General features: G+C 35.2%; 1 protein-coding gene across 1 annotated transcript in view; it reads right to left on the minus strand.

Annotated features, from left to right (window-relative positions):
* Mgat1 (alpha-1,3-mannosyl-glycoprotein 2-beta-N-acetylglucosaminyltransferase) overlaps positions 1–16,598 on the minus strand; it is a 39,898-nt gene extending 23,300 nt beyond the window's left edge. The window contains exons 1-7 of the mRNA XM_083136446.1: positions 16,340–16,598; positions 13,202–13,334; positions 9,964–10,094; positions 8,464–8,575; positions 7,490–7,608; positions 5,503–5,739; positions 395–533 (exon numbers count right to left, since the gene is read on the minus strand). Coding sequence (XP_082992572.1) covers positions 395–533; positions 5,503–5,739; positions 7,490–7,608; positions 8,464–8,575; positions 9,964–10,074 — 718 coding nt within the window. The 5' untranslated portion in view covers positions 10,075–10,094; positions 13,202–13,334; positions 16,340–16,598. The remainder of the gene's footprint in view (positions 1–394; positions 534–5,502; positions 5,740–7,489; positions 7,609–8,463; positions 8,576–9,963; positions 10,095–13,201; positions 13,335–16,339) is intronic.
* Between the last annotated feature and the right edge of the window lie 1,844 nt (positions 16,599–18,442).

Below are 18,442 nucleotides of genomic sequence, written 5' to 3' on the forward strand. Positions count from 1 at the left end.
ACTTTTCCGGCATATTGGTCTCTCTCACAGGGTACGTAAAAATACGCGAGACATTTTATGCAGAGTCTAATTATCTTGGAAATCATGCAAAATTCAAAGTTTATTTTCATTTTGCACAAATTATGAAAGAAAAACTGTATTTTGTATTACATACCATCTATTTTCAATATTCTGATGTAATTTTTGAATATTCTAAAGCAAATTTATTGGTAAATTCATGCATATAATTGCATAAGATTATTTACACATCAATAGGTATTGATCAATATTTTAAACAAATTTTAATTATTACAGTTTTCCAGTATCGGTTGGAATCGTGAGAGTATTAGAATCCGTATCGGTTCAAAGTGGTATCGGCTCAGCCTTAGTAAATGCAAAAAATTAAAATAACTACCTTCAACTATTACAGCAGTTTCAAAACCAAAGTCAAAGAAAGTTACATTCAAAGCCCAACCATAGTGGCGGGCAATCTTAAAGTAACCACCGAACTTCTTTTCCTTTGGTGGAACTGGAATGTCGCTTTGGTCTGGTTGCTGCAAAGAAAATTATACCTCTGCATTACATTTTGTTAACCTATGAAACTGATACACTACATTGTTATTCACACAATTGGACCATTTGTTAGTTCATTATGTATTCTATAAAGCAAGGCTGTTTTTAATCAACAATCATAAAATTATTACTTTCTATTGCACAAGTTACGCACACAGGTAAAACCAGGGTAGGATACGTAGCTTAGCTGTCACAGCATCACAGACACCTGGTTCAAGTCCTGGACAAGCCTGCATTTTTGTTTTAATATCTAGACAGTGAATACAATATTGTAACACTTGATAGTAGTGCATGCATATGCTATTAAAATGTTAGGAAAATAAAAATTTCACAGGAAGGTCATTCCACATCAAATCAATACAAAAACTAAGATTCTGTCACCCACCAGCTCTGATATCAATGAAATTTGGTACACAGCCTTCCCTTGTGGTTGAAAGAAACTCCCTAAATTTTTTCACTCTATCTCAAATGGTTTTCATTTTACAGCACTTTGAAATTAAGTCAGTGTTGTCTGTCACTCTTGAGACCCTCGACACAAGTTACCCTTGCATACATTTTATTTCTTTTCTCCTTAACCAATGATCAGATCTCTCTGAAATTTTACACAAAGTCCAATGAAATAATTAGAATTTCAGAAAGAAATACATCACCACTCAAAAAAATTTACAAAAGCCTATATAAAGACTAATAATGAACTTGTAGCCTAATTTTTGTGGTGGGAAACTAGCAGTGGTCAGAAGTAGCGAGCTACTTGTAGCGTCACTACTGTAGCTAGCTACAAAATTTGTAGCTGTAGCGACGCTACATTTTGAAAATTGTAGTTATAGTGGTAGCGAAGCTACAAAATTCCTGTAGTTGTAGCGAAAATTTCGCTACAGCTACATTTTTTCTCGGCATTTTGAGGTGAATTTTTGAATGTGGCAACAGCGTCAGAAAAAATCGACAATAACCCTTAATTTTGCAGGAGGTTCATAAAGACAGTCTATTACATGGAGATACAGATTATCTAGATTGTAGATTATAGATATCTGTGTAATTTAATTAGTATATGAAGAATTCAGATATCCAGATAACTAACTGACATATATGAATATATTCCTGCTAAGAGCTACGTTTTTTTAGCTGCATCGCTATTTTGCCTCGTTTGCTGCACCACTGGAAAAAAGTGCCTCGTTTGCGTCACCCCCGAACAAATCCTGTGGATATTCATGGTGTAAGAGACACCAAAATGTCATTAATTGCTGTGTAAGACACAACTTACAGTGCAAAAACGAGCAATGGAATATCCACTGCACTGACAAGGGAATAGTGCCAGCAATAAATGGCTCAGTACGTTAACAGCATTGATCATCGTCAGTATATAGGATCTCACCAGCAAGAAATTATTGTTACAAGAATTATAGAGTTTCTGTAATTACAATTATTTTCGCGATAGTATTTGTTCACAAATTTTAAAATTACAATACGTTTAGAACACTCAGGTTTATACGATAGTTTCCCAATAATTTTATCATATTGCAAAAAGTATGTACGAGTTATTGACTTTCCTGCAGAAACGACAATTTTCTTTAGTTAATATACATAGTTTTCAAATTTATGTATTTCTCCTACTTTTGCGTCACTTTTCTGTAACTTTTGCTAATCATGACATCATCATCCTTCGCCGTTTCCTGCCTCTGGCTGGGTCAGCATAGAAGTCAAGCCTCTCCATTTTTTCCTGGTCTTTCACAACTCCTCTCTTTCCAAGGTGTTCCAATCTTGTCTCCTAACACTCTCTAGTATATGCTCTTTCCACCGACATCTTGGTCTCCCCCTTGGCCTTATTCCCACTCCTTGTGCATTGTAAGCTCTTACTGGTAGTCTTTCTGCATCCATCCTCCTCATGTGTCCGAACCATTTCACCTGTGCCTGATCTATTCTGTCCTGAAGCTTCACTACACCCACTGTCTGTCGGATCTCCTCATTTCTTATTCTATCCCTTCTAGTCTTCCTCAAAATACTCTTTAGAAATCTAATCTCCACTGCCTGCATCTTTTCTTTGTCTCTATGTCATTGTCCAAATCTCTGCTCCATACATAATTATTGGCACATAGTATGTTACATATTACATTCTTGCATTTCATAGGTACATCCCTATTCCATATTAATCTTCTAACGCTTTGATATAGTCCACCACCATTCATTTGTCCTCTTCTGTTTACCTCCTCATCTATTCTTCCACTTCTCTCAATCATGACAATGAGGATGAATATTTTATTTAATTATTCTCTTATCTATAGTCCCTTTCTGCCACTTTCGGCTAATTGTGAGAACGAGGAAGAATGATGAGCAGTGTGGGGAATGGAGGAGCAGGTGGATCTCATCGTCCCAACTTGGCATCTTTCCTAGTTTTTGTTGTGAGTCCATTTTAAGCATAGATAATCTAATCGAGACTGGATCCTAACCACTATGTACCTCTGCTGGGTATCGAACCTGGGGCCCTTTTGTAGTCAAAGGGCTCCAGGTTTTTTTCATTCAAAAGGCTGACTTCATATCAGTCCATAAAAAATGAAATATTTATCCTCAAGAAAAATATGTTGATGTGAACATAAATACGTAATCCTACCAAATTTTATTTGTGTATAGTTGTAATAATTAATTTGGGCAACACCCTAATTGCAATATTCATATATGAAATTTGAATTGGTATGCCACTTGCGTAGGTATGGTATTCTCAAAAACTATTGTAAAAATAAGTAACTGAAGTAACATTGCTATCAAAATTATCGAATGACTGGCATCATGATAAAAAATAACAATCTATTTACCAGTAGTAGGGCATTTTTTTAATACCCATATCATTGTTTTCATTTTTTTTATGCAGAAGTAGAGCAAAAAGTAGCGAACAGGAGTAGCGTAGCGAGCTACTTTTTGGTAAATGTAGCTGTAGCTGTAGCGAAGCTACTTTTAAAATGTAGCGTTCCGATCACTGGAAACTAGGTTGCGAAAACCAGAATTTTCAGCATGTGGTCTTGATGGAACCACAAGTTTTTTATGTTGAAAGTCATTGCAAAGACATGCTCTTTCTCTACAATGAATGGAATTTATGATTTTGTTTACTCCTGACAAAAATTTTACTCTTTTTGGACATTGCATAAAATTTCAGGGTCAATCCATACCAAATAGTCCTGCACTGGCCGCTCAAGCATTTTTAAAAATTTTCATTTGTTTGTCGTAACCCCTGTACAAGGGTAGTTCAAAACAAGCATATTTTATTAAAACTAGACCTCGTTTGAAAATGGCAGCCATTTTTGTTGCATGACTTGCGACATTTTTGGCCTTTGCAGACAGTTGTGATAATTATGATAACTCAGCTAATAAAAATTATAGATATCTGAGGTAAAAAACATTGTTTTCAGAACATTTCAGGCTACACTTTATGTTCCGTAATTTTTTTCACCATATCTAATGCAAATGGCTGAAATTTAGGGTCAAAACTGACTGCTTTTTCAATTTTGAATGAAAAGCAATGTGTAGGATATATTTGATTAGTAGGTAAGCAATGAAATATAGCAATGAAGTCTAGTTTTAGAAATATAATGCGTTTTGAACTACCCTTGTACAGGGGTTACGACAAACAAATTATTTTTTTAAAAAATGGTCGAGCGACCAGTGCTGGACCATTTGGTACGGATTGACCCTGAAATTTTACGCAATGTGTATGGATTGACCCTGAAATTTAACGCAATGTCCAAAAAAAAGTAAAATTTTTGTCAGGAGTAAAAAAAAAAAAAAAATTCATTCATTGGTTCCATGAAGCTCACATGCTGAAAATTCTGGTTTTCGCAACCTAGTTTCCAAACACAAAAATTAGGCTACAAGTTCATCATTAGTCTTTTTATAGGCTTTTGTAAAACATTTTGAGTGGTGATGTATTTTTTCTGAAATCCTAATTATTTCATTGAACTTTGTGTAAAATTTCAAAGAGATCTGACCATTGGTTAAGGAGAAAAGAAATAAAATGTAAGCAAGGGTGTCTTGTGTCAAAGGTCACAAGAGTGACAGACAACACGATCTAATGACATTTCAAAGTGCTGTAAAATGAAAACCGTTTGAGATATAGTGAAAAAATTTAGGGGTTTATTTCATCCACAAGGGAAGGCTGTGGACAAAATTTCATCGAAATCGGGATTGGTGGGCGACATGACCTCGTTGAATTGGTGTGGAATGACCCAGGAGCAAAATCTCATCTAACTAATAAAAATAAGAATGTGTGTACATGTTAATATTATCCACATTTCAGCCATTTCGTTACACAGCATTAGTTGACATAACACATGTATTCTTGGATAGACATAACACGATGGTGAAAACACTAACAAATAGCTTGCTGAATGTGTTGGTGATTAGAACATGTACCGAAGCAAACATCAGTGTCTATGCTGTGAAATACCTTCTATCCTGGTGACTTCATTGATAGCTGGGGAAATCAATGGCAGCTGATTTATTTACTGACATCAGGTAAATAATATGTGTACCTAGTGTTTTCGGGCCATAACAGGAATATTATAAGAAACAAATTTAACATGTTAAGTTTCTACATATGTTTTTTCTTGACTACATCATCATAACAGTATAACAACTAAATATTTATAGATTTTAAAATTATAAGTATTGCACTGGAATTATATCATATCAATCTATCTGTTTTATTTTTTAATAATTTTACACACAACAACAAAAATTATATCCAGATGGCAGGATGCTGGTTTTGTTGCAGTAAGTGCAATACTCTTCTTGTAATAAATTATCCTAATCCTGCAGAACATTATGAAATGTCTGCATAGGTCTCTAAATAAATAAATTAATTAATTAAAAAAAAAAGGCATGGTGTTATCTGCCAGCAAATATGACCACTGTTTACAAAAACATCCAGTAAATTACAAATCTCTCTCTCTACAATGTACATACCCTTATATGTATAACTTGATCTCCATAAGAATCTATTACATCAGATGTAGCCTGATGATCACAATCTTGGCTAACAATTATAGGAAACTGGTCCTTAGAGGGGCGATACTTCACTAATTGATCAATACATCTTTTGACAGTTACTCGATTACACGCAAACACTATTACAGCTATTGTAGGATATTTCTCATCACCTAGAACAGCAGTGTATTTTGTTTTATCGCCCCCAAGGCCACCCTGTAACAAAAATTAAAATCAATTGAAACATTTCACACAAAACAGACACTTCAATTTAGGAAATTTAAATAATTCTGATCATGGGCAAAAATTGGCATCGTTCATTTCAAATTACAGTATTCAAACAGAATGACCAAAGTAAAAAATGGACTAGATCAATAAAATTTAGTGTCAAATACAGGAATCATGTTATATTTTCATATTCTACTAGGTGTGCAAAAGTTAAAAAGAAAATACAATAACTATGACGTTCAGTACAATAACTGTATGAAATGTAAAAATAATAAGTAATTTGGGATTAAATTTGTTTATTTTTTATTAGTTTACAATAGTTCTTATTGTAAAATAACAATATAATCATGATAATAATAATTAATATTATTTCTACTAGTCAAGTTTTACCAGCAGCCTGAACCCCCACCTACAAAAATTTCTGACTAATACCAGTGCTAATGATATGTACTCATATTTTTATGTCAACAGATAATTTGAAGTCCACTTTATACACAGATATGTTAATCACGACTGAATACACAGTTTACAATAGGAAATAGCTACAATCACTTACACCTTATTCAGTCGTTTTGCTTACCTGTCCCTTAGTATGAGTTTGATGCCTAATAGTAATTGAACCGGAGACGGTGCGGTGCGATTACTAAGCACAGTGCTATTATTTATCATTAGTATACTCAATTTCCAATCATTGTACTGATTTGATGCAATCTTTTCCATACAGTTACAGTTTTTCCTTGTTTTTACACTGTATAGTAGGGTGCTTAATTGCAATTTGTTGTAACAACCGAGACTTAAGTCCAGATGCTCATCAGATAACCAAGCAAAATATTAAAAATATTGCATTTTAAATATTTGACAGAAGAAGTAAAAAAATAAGTCAGGATATTTGCATATTTGTGCGAAATAAGCCAAGTGACAGCATGAAACTCGAAATACGCAAGAGATTCGCTGAAGTTCAGCGCATCGAAATAAGAGCCCGGTACTACCCCCTCTAACCGAACCCTCCTGCCAAGTTTCCTATTGAAGGCATGGTGTAAGACGTCTCAGCTTATCGCAGAATGGTGCGAATCGTTCTGGTCTCTGCCAGTGCAGAACACTTCCGAACAGCCACACCCTACGCCAAGGTCCAAAGTCCAACCACCTCTACTTTCCCCCACCCTTGAAGGTCTGTGTCATAACAGGCCTTTTTTTCTCAGCCACGGCAGGGTTTCTCTGGAGTCATCACGATTCTTCCAAGTGTCCAGTGGCATGCTCAAGGAAGGGTTGGTGAGGGTCATAATCCCTGCTTAGGCACAATATTCTTAAAATATTAATAATAATAATAATAATAATAATAATAAAAGAACGTCAGACAGAAAAATATGGCAAAATGAGGAATGATTACTAAAAAAATACACGTAAACCCCCCCGCAGGATCTACCCTGAAGTTTGGCAAATCTTGGGATGACTACGTGAAGATGTCACGCTTCGTCACTGCTTAAGTCCAAAACGAACATGCACTAACCACATTGGCTGTTATACAAAATTCATCATTTAAACTAGCATTACTAATAGAGCAAATTTGTGGCCTATCGTCCCTCCACTTTGGTTTACTATGCAATGCATAGTTGCAAAACGGTATGAAATCTTGTAAAGAAATGCAGTCTTAGATTTTACCACAAGTCAACACGATCTAAATAACACAATGGTGTACCTTAACGTAGAGAGGGTAAATTAACAACTGCTCAAAACTTACCTCCTCCTTTTCTTGTATACTGAAGTTAGATGCTTGCTTTTTTAGAAAAATTTCTTGCTCTTCGATCAATTTTTTTCTGTTGTCTTCTCGAGTTGCATCGTTTAAAAACTTCAAACGTTCTGAAAAGGAAGAAACATGTATTTAAATTCCATGAATCTCAAAACTGATGACAAGAATCTCGCTTGTGTCAAAGTTTTTCGCCTTTTTCCCCCACAGTGTTTCAAATCAATGAAAATACAGGTGTTACCAATGTTTTACTTGATCCATGGCTTTCGTTTATCTCTTTACTGATAAAGGACATTCATTTCTAAATTTAAAATCGAACTTACAACATGGAATTCATATCTGGACATAAGCAGTGGTTTCAAAACAGTCAGCTATTTATAATGGAGATTTTTTTGGAGCCTTATGTTCATATTTCATGAGGCTTATCAATTAGAGTAGTTTTGAATTTTTTTTGTACACAGAATCTAATAGTATAACACGATTTTCAATGTTTGAATTTCACACACATTAAAAAAAACTATATTTTTTGAAAATCTAGCATCAAACACATTTTTTAAAATAAATATTCTGGTTTTCAAGTGTATCATGTATAATGTGGACAATAGTGTACTTTGATTTTTGAAACCCCTATTTGTTTGTCAAACTCTGAAGTGTGACAGGTTTTTGAAGCACCATACTGACCAAGATGTTTCTCTTTATATGTTTCATTCCAAAACAAAGGAGTACATTAAATAGTTCCAGAGTGTAATATCTTTTTCATTATTGCATGATCCGTAAAATTTTAAAATTATACTAATATGTTGCCTGTATACATTAGTACTGAATCATATTTCAGGATCCAGTTTTCAGCTTTAGTAATTAAATGTTGTGGCTTAGTTACTAAATGATTCATTAGTTACCAATTTATAATTTACAGCCACATTTTGTGACTCCTAATATTCAATGCAAGACCATGTTCAATCACTTACTGCCATCTTCAATTATTTGACGAAGCTTGCTCAGAAGCAAAGAGTTCACTTTGGACTGCTCCCTTAATTCATGCTCTAAATATGAAAGACGGTTTCCTAGTTTGGCACCTTTCTGCAAGTGATGGAAATACATGTCAGTGAAACAGGAAGAAAAGTATTATTATGTATATGCTTAGCTAATTTCTTAAATATCTAATAGGGACAGCAGCATTCAAGTATTTATACATACTATAGTTTTATACTACAGTGTGATCGAAAAGTCAAGCAACCTGACCTTCAAATATATGTTTTATTGTATACAATATAGCTGCCATATTCTCAGTAGGTGGCAGCACTATGGGTTGTGATTCATGATACATGATGTGGTCAATAAGCACAGTCTGAATGAGTTCCAATAGGTGTTTGTTAGTGTTGTGAGCAATATGCTGCTTTTACTGACAGTGTGTATTTGCATTTTTTTTTTAAATACAGTAAACCCTTGTTAACACAAACTCGCTTAAGACAAACACTCGGTTAACATGAACAAAATGTTGGTCCCGGCAGGGATGTATTATATGTTATAGAATGTTTTATCTGTTAACGTGAATTTCGGTTACCACAAATTACGAACGGCTTTTTAGTCTGTTGCGTCTAGATCTTATTTAACATGAACTTTGAAAGTTTTTCATAATTTTTTTCTCTTGTTCCTCTGCTAAGTATGTAAGAAATTGCTCAACAACCTCTATCATCTTATCAACAATCAACTTATACAGTATTGTAACCAACAGATTCAGATCAACAATGTGTTCAAATGTGTTTTTCTATTCTTTAAAACATAGCCAGTACGAGTAACATCAAGTTGCAAGCAGTAAGATGGGAGTCATGGCCAAGAGGAAGCAGACAGGCATACATCTGCAAACAAAACTGAAAAACTCCGGTTAGCACGAATATTTTTAACACGAACTCTTGATTTTTCGGTCCCTTGGGATTCGTGTTAACGAGGGTTTACTGTATTTGGTATTTAGAGTGGATTTTCCATCACCTTTTGGCTAATCATGATGAAGTAGCATTCCCAAAGAACATCTATGCCCAAGCTGGGATGAACCTGCAAACTATGGTGGTGAGACAGTCTTGACATGCTCAGCCACCAATCTGCACAGCATTCACTGTTGAACATTACTTTTCTACTTGTTCTTATATTCACATTGCTACAGTAGTTTGGAACCCTACAGAAAGTGTCAACAACTATTTATGAACAATTATGTTCAACTGCATGTCAGTTTGTAGGACTTTTCTCAATCACGCTATACTTTGTGTATTACTAAAACAAGAAAGAAATTACTGTAGACATTAATGAAATTCTGCTTCACATCTGAATACTCTGTTGGTTATCTATTACTTTTAAAACTGAATTGTGCTACAAAAATTCCAAGCAACAATATTTATTCATGCTGCAAGTAAGGGAATTGATCAGCAATGTATATACTTAAGACCAAATATGCAAATTCAAGATTTTCTTACCTCGTCATCCAATTTGTTTCCAAGAGGACGATGAATAAATATACAATATGTAACCACGGCCCAACAGCACAAAGATACAAAAACAAATATGAGGAATTGTTGCTTACGCATTGCAACTCTCCTCACATCATCTACAAAAAAAGGAAATTAATTAGATTTCACAAAATCTAGACTATGACAGCTCATAACACCATGTACCAAATACCAATCATGTTTATTTCTCTACAATATAAAATAAACATGAATGGTTACAAACAGAACATAAATATTACATGAGAACCTTACAATAAAAAATCACTAAGTTTTACTACAGAAAAAAAGATTACACTTTCCTATGTGATTATGGCAAGAATAAAATTTCACTTGCCCTCTGAATTATATTGCTTAAACAACTGCCACCGAACACAAACAATATATATATACATCTTTTCTGTGTCTGGCAACCCTGAGGCAAAAAAACTACCAGATAATGCGATGAAAGAATTTCCAAGAATTGACACTTGTGTTGTTTTTTCATTTTCCATGGAGTAAGTGAATCGTTTTCGGTAGTTGTATGTTTGTCGCGGTGTGGATGACTTGTTGGTGCAAAGTTTTTCTACCAGAAGTCTGGATGATAAAATAAAAATAAGAAACATAAGAAACTTGTTGATAACCCGCTTGCTAAAATCTAGAATGTCCTGGATGAACTTTCACTACAAGCATGTCTGAAGAAGGTTTCTGGTAAGTTTGAAGTTTTTACTTCGTACATTTGTAGAGAGGTTCTCTTCTCGTAAGGAAGATGTCACCTTTCCCATTATATATTTACTTTGGTGTCATTTACTTTTTCTGTGCTACTTCTTACTAATAATTTTCACATTCAATGCACACAAATATTCATTATTATGCTTATCAACCTGTATGTAAAATTCTGATATCCGGGAAACGTCTCAAATTCGTTTATTTTGTAATGTTTCACATTTGTACTTACCTATTCTGTATTGCTAAGGATTCTTTAAGGTGGGATTTTCCACATAGTTTCAATTTTCCACATATCGAGTAATTATTGTTCGTTGCTTTTTCGCTTGCGTTACACACAAAATGGCGGGCAAATCTTGACTAGCATTGTCTATCATCAGTAGGTATGCAGTGTTTCCAACCTTTCGTCACTAAAAAATACCTACTTTCATGTTACTGATTTTGTATTTTTTCCCGGGTTCGAAAACTCCACGAACCATGCATGGATAGCCCCACGAACCATGCATGCATAGCCCCACACATCATTTACGGAGAGCACCACACACCATGTATCGATAGCATCATGAACCATGCATGGATAGCTCCACAAACCATTCATAAATAGCCCCACGAACCATGCATGGCAAGGTAAGATTAGGTTAGGTACGACAAACAGTTAAAATTGTCATCTTCTTGCAAAACAACGGTGTGGTTGGAAACACTGACCGGGGGTTACATCATCAAACGCACGGAACATCTGCTTCACGTAGTGGAAGGTAATGGAGGCAAGAGCTTTTGTGCATTGGAGACACATTTAATGTCGGAAAATACATGATTTACCAGCCGAAGAAATTGAACGAAGGGAGAAAACACTTCCACGACCTTTCAAAAGTCTACAGAAATTCAGTTCCGTAAGTACTTTCTCCTGTAAAATTGAAGAAATAAGTTTCCCGGAGATTTACCAATTTCTCTTCTGAATTTTTCCCTCTGTTAAGTTAAAAAATGCTACGACTAAATCTGTTAGAATTCTATCTCTTCTTCCATCATTCATGATCTTCGTATTACTGTTAAATAATTATTAAATTTATAACAATACGTGCAAACATATAAAACACGATATTCAGTAAACACAAATATATCAATTTCTTACCACATTAGCTGTTATACAAAATTCATCATTTAAACTAGCATTACTAATAGAGCAAATGTGTGGCCTATCGTCCCTCCACTTTGGTTTACTATGAGCCACCACTGGATTGAACTCTACACTAGCAGATAGCAGGAAAACTTGAAAAGTGTTACTAGAGTCAACTTTAGTCTCTAATACCTGACTTTAAGAGTCAACAGCCTTAGATGTACACACACATGAACTTCACTTACAGTGAGAACTACTGGTTTCAAAGCGACAATGTGACAGTGATCATTTGAGTATGCACTAATATTGGATAAAATAATGAGTTTTTCTTCAGAATACCTGTACTCTATTAGCATCAGGCATTATTCATGTCTTGATAATTGATTTGCTTTATTTAATTTGCTTTTTGTGCCACTTTTGGCTAATTTGCGAAGATGGGGATGAGTGATGATATGATGAAATTGATGAATGGACACAAACAAACATCCAAGCCCAGGCTGGTACTCGAACCCGGGACCCCTGGCATCGTAGCACGATTTGCTAACCACTCCGCCACATGGGTCAGCTCATGTATTGTTAAAATTGGAAAAAAAATGGTACGAGTCTAGTTTACATCCTTTTCATAAGGAATACGTGTCATATATGAATTCAACAAACTAAATCCCAAGGCGAGAAAAAATTTCCTCGAGGAGAAAATCGAGAAAAACCGATGTTGTTCGGATATGCGTGATTGAACATACTGAGGACATTTTTCGATGATGAAGCACATATTTAGGGGTGAAATGAGTGCTGAGCTGAATTTACACGAATTCTGATAATCTTATTTATCTAGGTGGTAATGGTTCCGATTGTGTTATGAGTTTTCCTAGCACAAAGACTAATTATCGTAGAATTTTGGAAATCATTGTCACACAAAATTTGAACCTTCCTTAAAGTAATGAGCACTGTTTGGACTAAAAAAAAGTTATTTATGTCAACTTGAAAATTACCTTACGCACTTCTCATGGACAAGATACTCTTAGTCGACAAGCGACAGTAAATATCGTAGAAACGTGGGAATGAATGTAGAAGTAAATCGGAACCTTAGTAGAATGCATTTAGGGACTTTATGTTAATGCTAAGGGAACCAAACCTAACCTGCCTAACCTAACCACGAAAGCATATATTGAACAAAAACTTAAGTAATTGCTAAAACTCTGCAGTATGTTTAACAGACATACATCAAAATCGAACCATGTAAAAATTGGATTCCTAGCATGATGAAATCGCAATAAAACAAAAGGAACTTGGGCCTATTTTTTAATCTTGCAGTTTCAACTGAAATGAATATTTTTTTTTACAAGACTATTTGCAAGAAAGTTAATGGCAATTATAACTGTTAACACTCACCTCTGATCTAAATGTTCCTGGGTTCGATTATGGGTCATGCCATCTAGAATTTGCAACAAATAATAAAACTTCCCTCAATCTATGCTTATCCTTCTCTCCATCATATAGCAATGGAATAAGTTCACCAATCCACCTGTGGATAAAAAATAGTTTGAAAAAACAGGCAGAAATTACAGAAGTCAAAACAAAATAAGGAAATAACAAATGCTCGAATGTTCCCAAACAGGAGCAAGGATTCAGAATACATGTAAATGAAAAGCTCTTAGCATTATACTTCAGCACTAACCTGGGAAAAAGTACCTATGCAATAATGGCATCTCTGTGCATAGACAGTCACATACAGATGTGTGTGTGTGAAGATATATAATTCAACATTTACTGGTCACCTCAGCATTCTTAAATTTTTGTGGCATCACGTAAGAAGAGGAGAACAACAAATCTTTGTTTTCTACATGTACAAGATTAAAGTGGAGTAACTCAAGTAAAACTCACAAATAACAAGCATGACAAAATATAGTCAACTGAAGATCAAATAGAATGCTAGACATTTTTAAAATGAAAACATTAATTGAGCAGAAAACATAACATACGTGGTCCTCTGGAATTAAATTTTTGCCTTAAATTTAACTAAGACAGCCTTAGAGGCAAGTTTTTAAATATCAAAATTAATTCATAAAATATCAGTTACATGTCAAAACTGTGTAAAGTGAGTACCTGGTAAGCTTACTTTACAATGTAGCAGCTCTCCCATGAGGGAAAAGGGGAAGGGAGCCATATGTTGGGAACATTAGCTGATAGGGGGGTCCTACTGTACAAGATTCAAAGACATTTGATCTTTATTTATTTGGAATTTATAAATATATGTAGCAAAATCTTGTCAAATAGAGTGTGTTCAGTTTAGCTCGGGGCCGAGATAGCACGTGCCCATGCTCCATTTTAATTAACTTTCCATATGTTTTTGGAAATTTGAGAATCTGAAATCCTTGGACTTGGCAACATATATTTATCACATTAGGGCAATCACTGAAATAAACCTAAAACTAAATAAATAGAATGCATATTCTCATTAACCCTAGAACACTACCGTACGTAAAATTTACGTATGCTTCGCGCTCAATTCCCTCCCCTACCTCCCACATCGCACCCACCTACGCCTCTGCTTATGGTATTCCTCGGGCATTCTGTCAGGTGCGTGGCAGCACTGTGGTAAGGAGGATGGAAGCAGTGAACGTCTTTAAGTTTGTGCATTATGTGGGACTCTGTACGTCAATAATACGTAGCAATAGTAACAGAAGAAAAATCTTGCACGTAATTTTGACGTGCATGTAGTAATAACGCCATTTGTATTCACATAAATTTTGCATGCCAGTAGTAATACGCATAGTGAAAATGTCTGACAACTGATAAAATTTGCGTTGTGAAGAAGAAGAGGCGCTGGAAGAGAATGAAGAAGATATTTTGGAAGTTGAGGACTCTGATATCAGTGATTACGATAGCGACAACGGCCCAGAATATGTTCCGGAACTAAATACATGTTCAATGCAATACCATACGTAGGGAAGGGTTCCATGCCTAAGGGCATCCCAGCAGGAGATTATAACGTGGAAAAATCGGTTGAAACTGTTGCTGGAAGCAACAGGAACATAACTTGTGACAATTGGTCCGCAAGTGTTCCACTTGCTGAAAAACTTCTCAAAGAAAAAACTAACAATGGTCAGAACAATAAAGAAAAATAAACAAGAACTGCCACCAGAGTTCAAACATTTAGATTTTCAAGAGAGAAAGACTGGATCAAGCCTCCTCCTGTTTCACGATGATGTAACTGCTGTATCATATAAGGCCAAACAAAACAAAATTGCGGCTTTAATTTCAACAATGCACAAAGATGCAACAATCAACAATGAAAGTAAGAAACCCGAAATCATTTTGACCTACAATTCTACAAAGGGTGGAGTAGACGCTTTTGATCAAATGTGCCAACGAATGATTGCTGAAGAAAAAATAAGCGATGGGCCCTCTCATTTTTCTATATGATGAACATCGCAGCGATCAATGGATACATTATTCACACTCACAACTTGTCCAGAAATGCACTATTTTTTTCTAAGGTGTCTTTTTTCCTTGTTAACAATGTCATAATTATTTGCAAAATTTGTTTTCATTGTGTATTTATCGCATTAATTCTTAATGTATGTACAAGTTTGTCAACTAATACATTATTTTCATATATTCTGAATTTAATAAAGCCATGCTCTATATTTTATAAAGAATAAAAACTCCAAAATGTAGAAAAACAAACAAAATAATATTAAAAAAATATTTGTCACATTGATTTTATAAACCAAGGTTTATGTTAAAAATCATTCACTGCATGTACGTAACATTTACATAGTGGTAGTTATACAGTAATATGGGAACACGGCAGTGTTCTAGGGTTGAGCAACCTGAAGTTGAAAACACAATCAAAAATTTACAATGAACACTGTCTAGAAAATATAATCCTCAAAATAAAACTTACACGGGGGGGAAAAAAGAAGATGGTGAATGTCAGTCCAACCTATCAGTTTTTCAAGGTTTCCTACAATTTTTTTCTGAACCTAAAAATAAATGAAAGACTAGTTGATAGATTAAGATAATGAAAAGTCACTTTTGGTGGTACAGGAACCAATTCTTATGTGATGACTATCAGAAGGTTCCGATTCTGTAAAACTATCGATAGGGTATTCATTCAGTTACAATCGTTTTTACTTCCATATATTGTACATTTCCAACAATACGTCTTTAATCATCACATATTGAAAGTGGCCTAATGTGATCCTGTATTAATTAATTTCAACGCTTTGGATTATACGGTACGTAAATCTAGCCACGTTACTCCCAGCATGGGATTAAATATAAGCAATAGTGATCAGAAAAAAAAATTACAATAATCCTTCAGAACTCGCAAATTAGTATTCCTAACTTCAGTGTTTCCACCACACCTTCGTTGTAGCTATTTTAACCAATTTCTTAGTCTTACCAAGTACTACGATCATAGTACTACAGATTTGTGATTTGTAACATAGAAAATTACTAATCACATTCAATTTAGACACGTCAATAACATAGTACATTGGCAGCTAGCCGCTGTCTGCTTACCTCAAAATAGTTTTCAATCCATACAGCTTATTCACATTGTACTGCTAGTACAAGTTTCTGCTATTCTTCACACATTCTGAACAAACAATTATATAAACGGATTAACCGAAAGTGTTAATGAACTCTGCCTTCTTATTTCTTTCAATTCTTTTTTTAAACATAAAATAAGAGTCGAATAGCAAATAACCCGTTTGCCACCGAAGGACTACGGTGACGGCTGGCTGGGAAAACGAAAACAAATGACAACAGTAATGCAAAATTGTCCTCTCGTTTTGCGTTCGTGTCGTGTCGTGTCCGTGAAGCGAAACTTCCTCATGATGTCTGATTTGAACACATGATCGATTATGCATCAATTAAGATTACACATAGTATCATACAAGAAACTTCATTGAAACGCCTTAAAAGCACATCTCAGATAGAAAAATAATTATCTTCCTCACATAGTCAAAATTACATTTTCTTCCATTACTTCATTTTCATTGCAAGTAAGAAAATGTAAGGAAAGGATTGAAAAAACTATCCAAAGTCAGTTGTCATTACCAAGTAAATTGTATCCAGAAATTTCGATACTGGGAGGGGATTGGCCGATTTTGGTCATCGGAAATGGATTGGCGGTTTTTCTTGCAGAAGGGGGCGGGATAGTGTTTTGTATAGAATTCGAGATATTCGGTGTTGGGAAATCCACGTTTCTGTTCCGAAAATTTCCCCATGTTGTTGACGAACAGTGATGAAGTCACCAGTGATGTGCCCAAGAAGGGTTGGTGGGGGACATAACCTACCCCTTTGGCCCACTATTAAAAAAAAAAGAATGTCAAAGGCAAGAAAATAGACGGTGTTAAAGGCGGAGCTACTGCGGAGCATGCGCACTCGTCTGGTCCCCCCTCGAACATCCGGTTACGCTTACGTGCTATGGACGTTAATATAAAAGGGCAAAGTGGAGATTCTTTTACAAGGAAAATCTGTGTAGGATATGGTTGCACAGTTCGATGGTTCGATCGGGAAAAAAAATATTGAGTCAAGTATCACTTCGTAGGTTTCCGAAGAACGTAGAGAGACGAAATCTGTGGATACAACAGGGTTGGCAAAATTTATGTTTTTTTAAAAAAGAACAAAACAAACTGTTTTATTTGTTTAAAACATGTTTCTTTTGTTTTAAACATAGTTTTAAACATGAGTTAAAAAAACATGTTTTAAACATGTTTTAAATATGTTTTAAACAAAAGAAAGTCAACCTTTTCCCAGTAAATTATAGTTAAAGTCGTTATAGAAAAAATACTCATTTTTATGAGTACAGTGACGGCAAGGACAGTTTATTTACCTTTGGAGATAAGCTTTACCACACTGCAGGGTAGCGGTGTGCGGGGCGGGACATAATTTTTTGGGTCGAGACGGGAAATTCTTTAAATCCCGATATTCGGGACGGGGAAAATTCTCAATTTCCCGAAAAGTCGAGAAATTTTCGGGACGGGATATGTTCGAAATTTCCCAAAGCTCTTCAAATCTCGAATTCTACACGTAATTTCCACCTTAAGTGCTTGTTTTTGCACTTCTGGTACAAAAACTAACAATTTCCGATAAGTACCAAACATTTACAATGCAGAAAACGTCGAGAATTAACGACTTTTTAAAATGACCATTCGGTATTTCCCGACTGCTTGGGATCCCGAAAAGTCGGTAAGTCATTTTCCGAAGTCGGGATCGGGACGGGAATCCCCCCCCTCGATCCCGGTTCCGACTTTTTGGGATCCCGCACACCTCTACTGCAGGGACAAAAGTTGGGGGTAATAGCCCCCCTTTTTCCCCCACTGCTGAAGTAGGTAAGGATTCATATTCATCTAAATTTCAAAAACTAAATATTATATAATTACTATCCTCGTTCTGGAAAAATCAGGGTGAAATATTTCCTGCTGCCTGAACAGTTTATAAAGCAGAAAACAACCTGCAGTGCCATAATAGATTCTCCAGATCAATTTATCTTTCCAAGTAAAAAATTAGGTAGTGTCTGCTGCCAATTTCTTTTTGTGCTGGAACCTCAAAAAAGATGCGCGTGGCAGCAGACTCTGTCTTTGTCTTATCGTTTCATCATTCTATGTATGCTATTAC

This window comes from Lepisma saccharinum, chromosome 1, assembly GCF_977018435.1.
Source record: "Lepisma saccharinum chromosome 1, izLepSacc3.1, whole genome shotgun sequence".
Classification (NCBI taxonomy): domain Eukaryota; kingdom Metazoa; phylum Arthropoda; class Insecta; order Zygentoma; family Lepismatidae; genus Lepisma; species Lepisma saccharinum.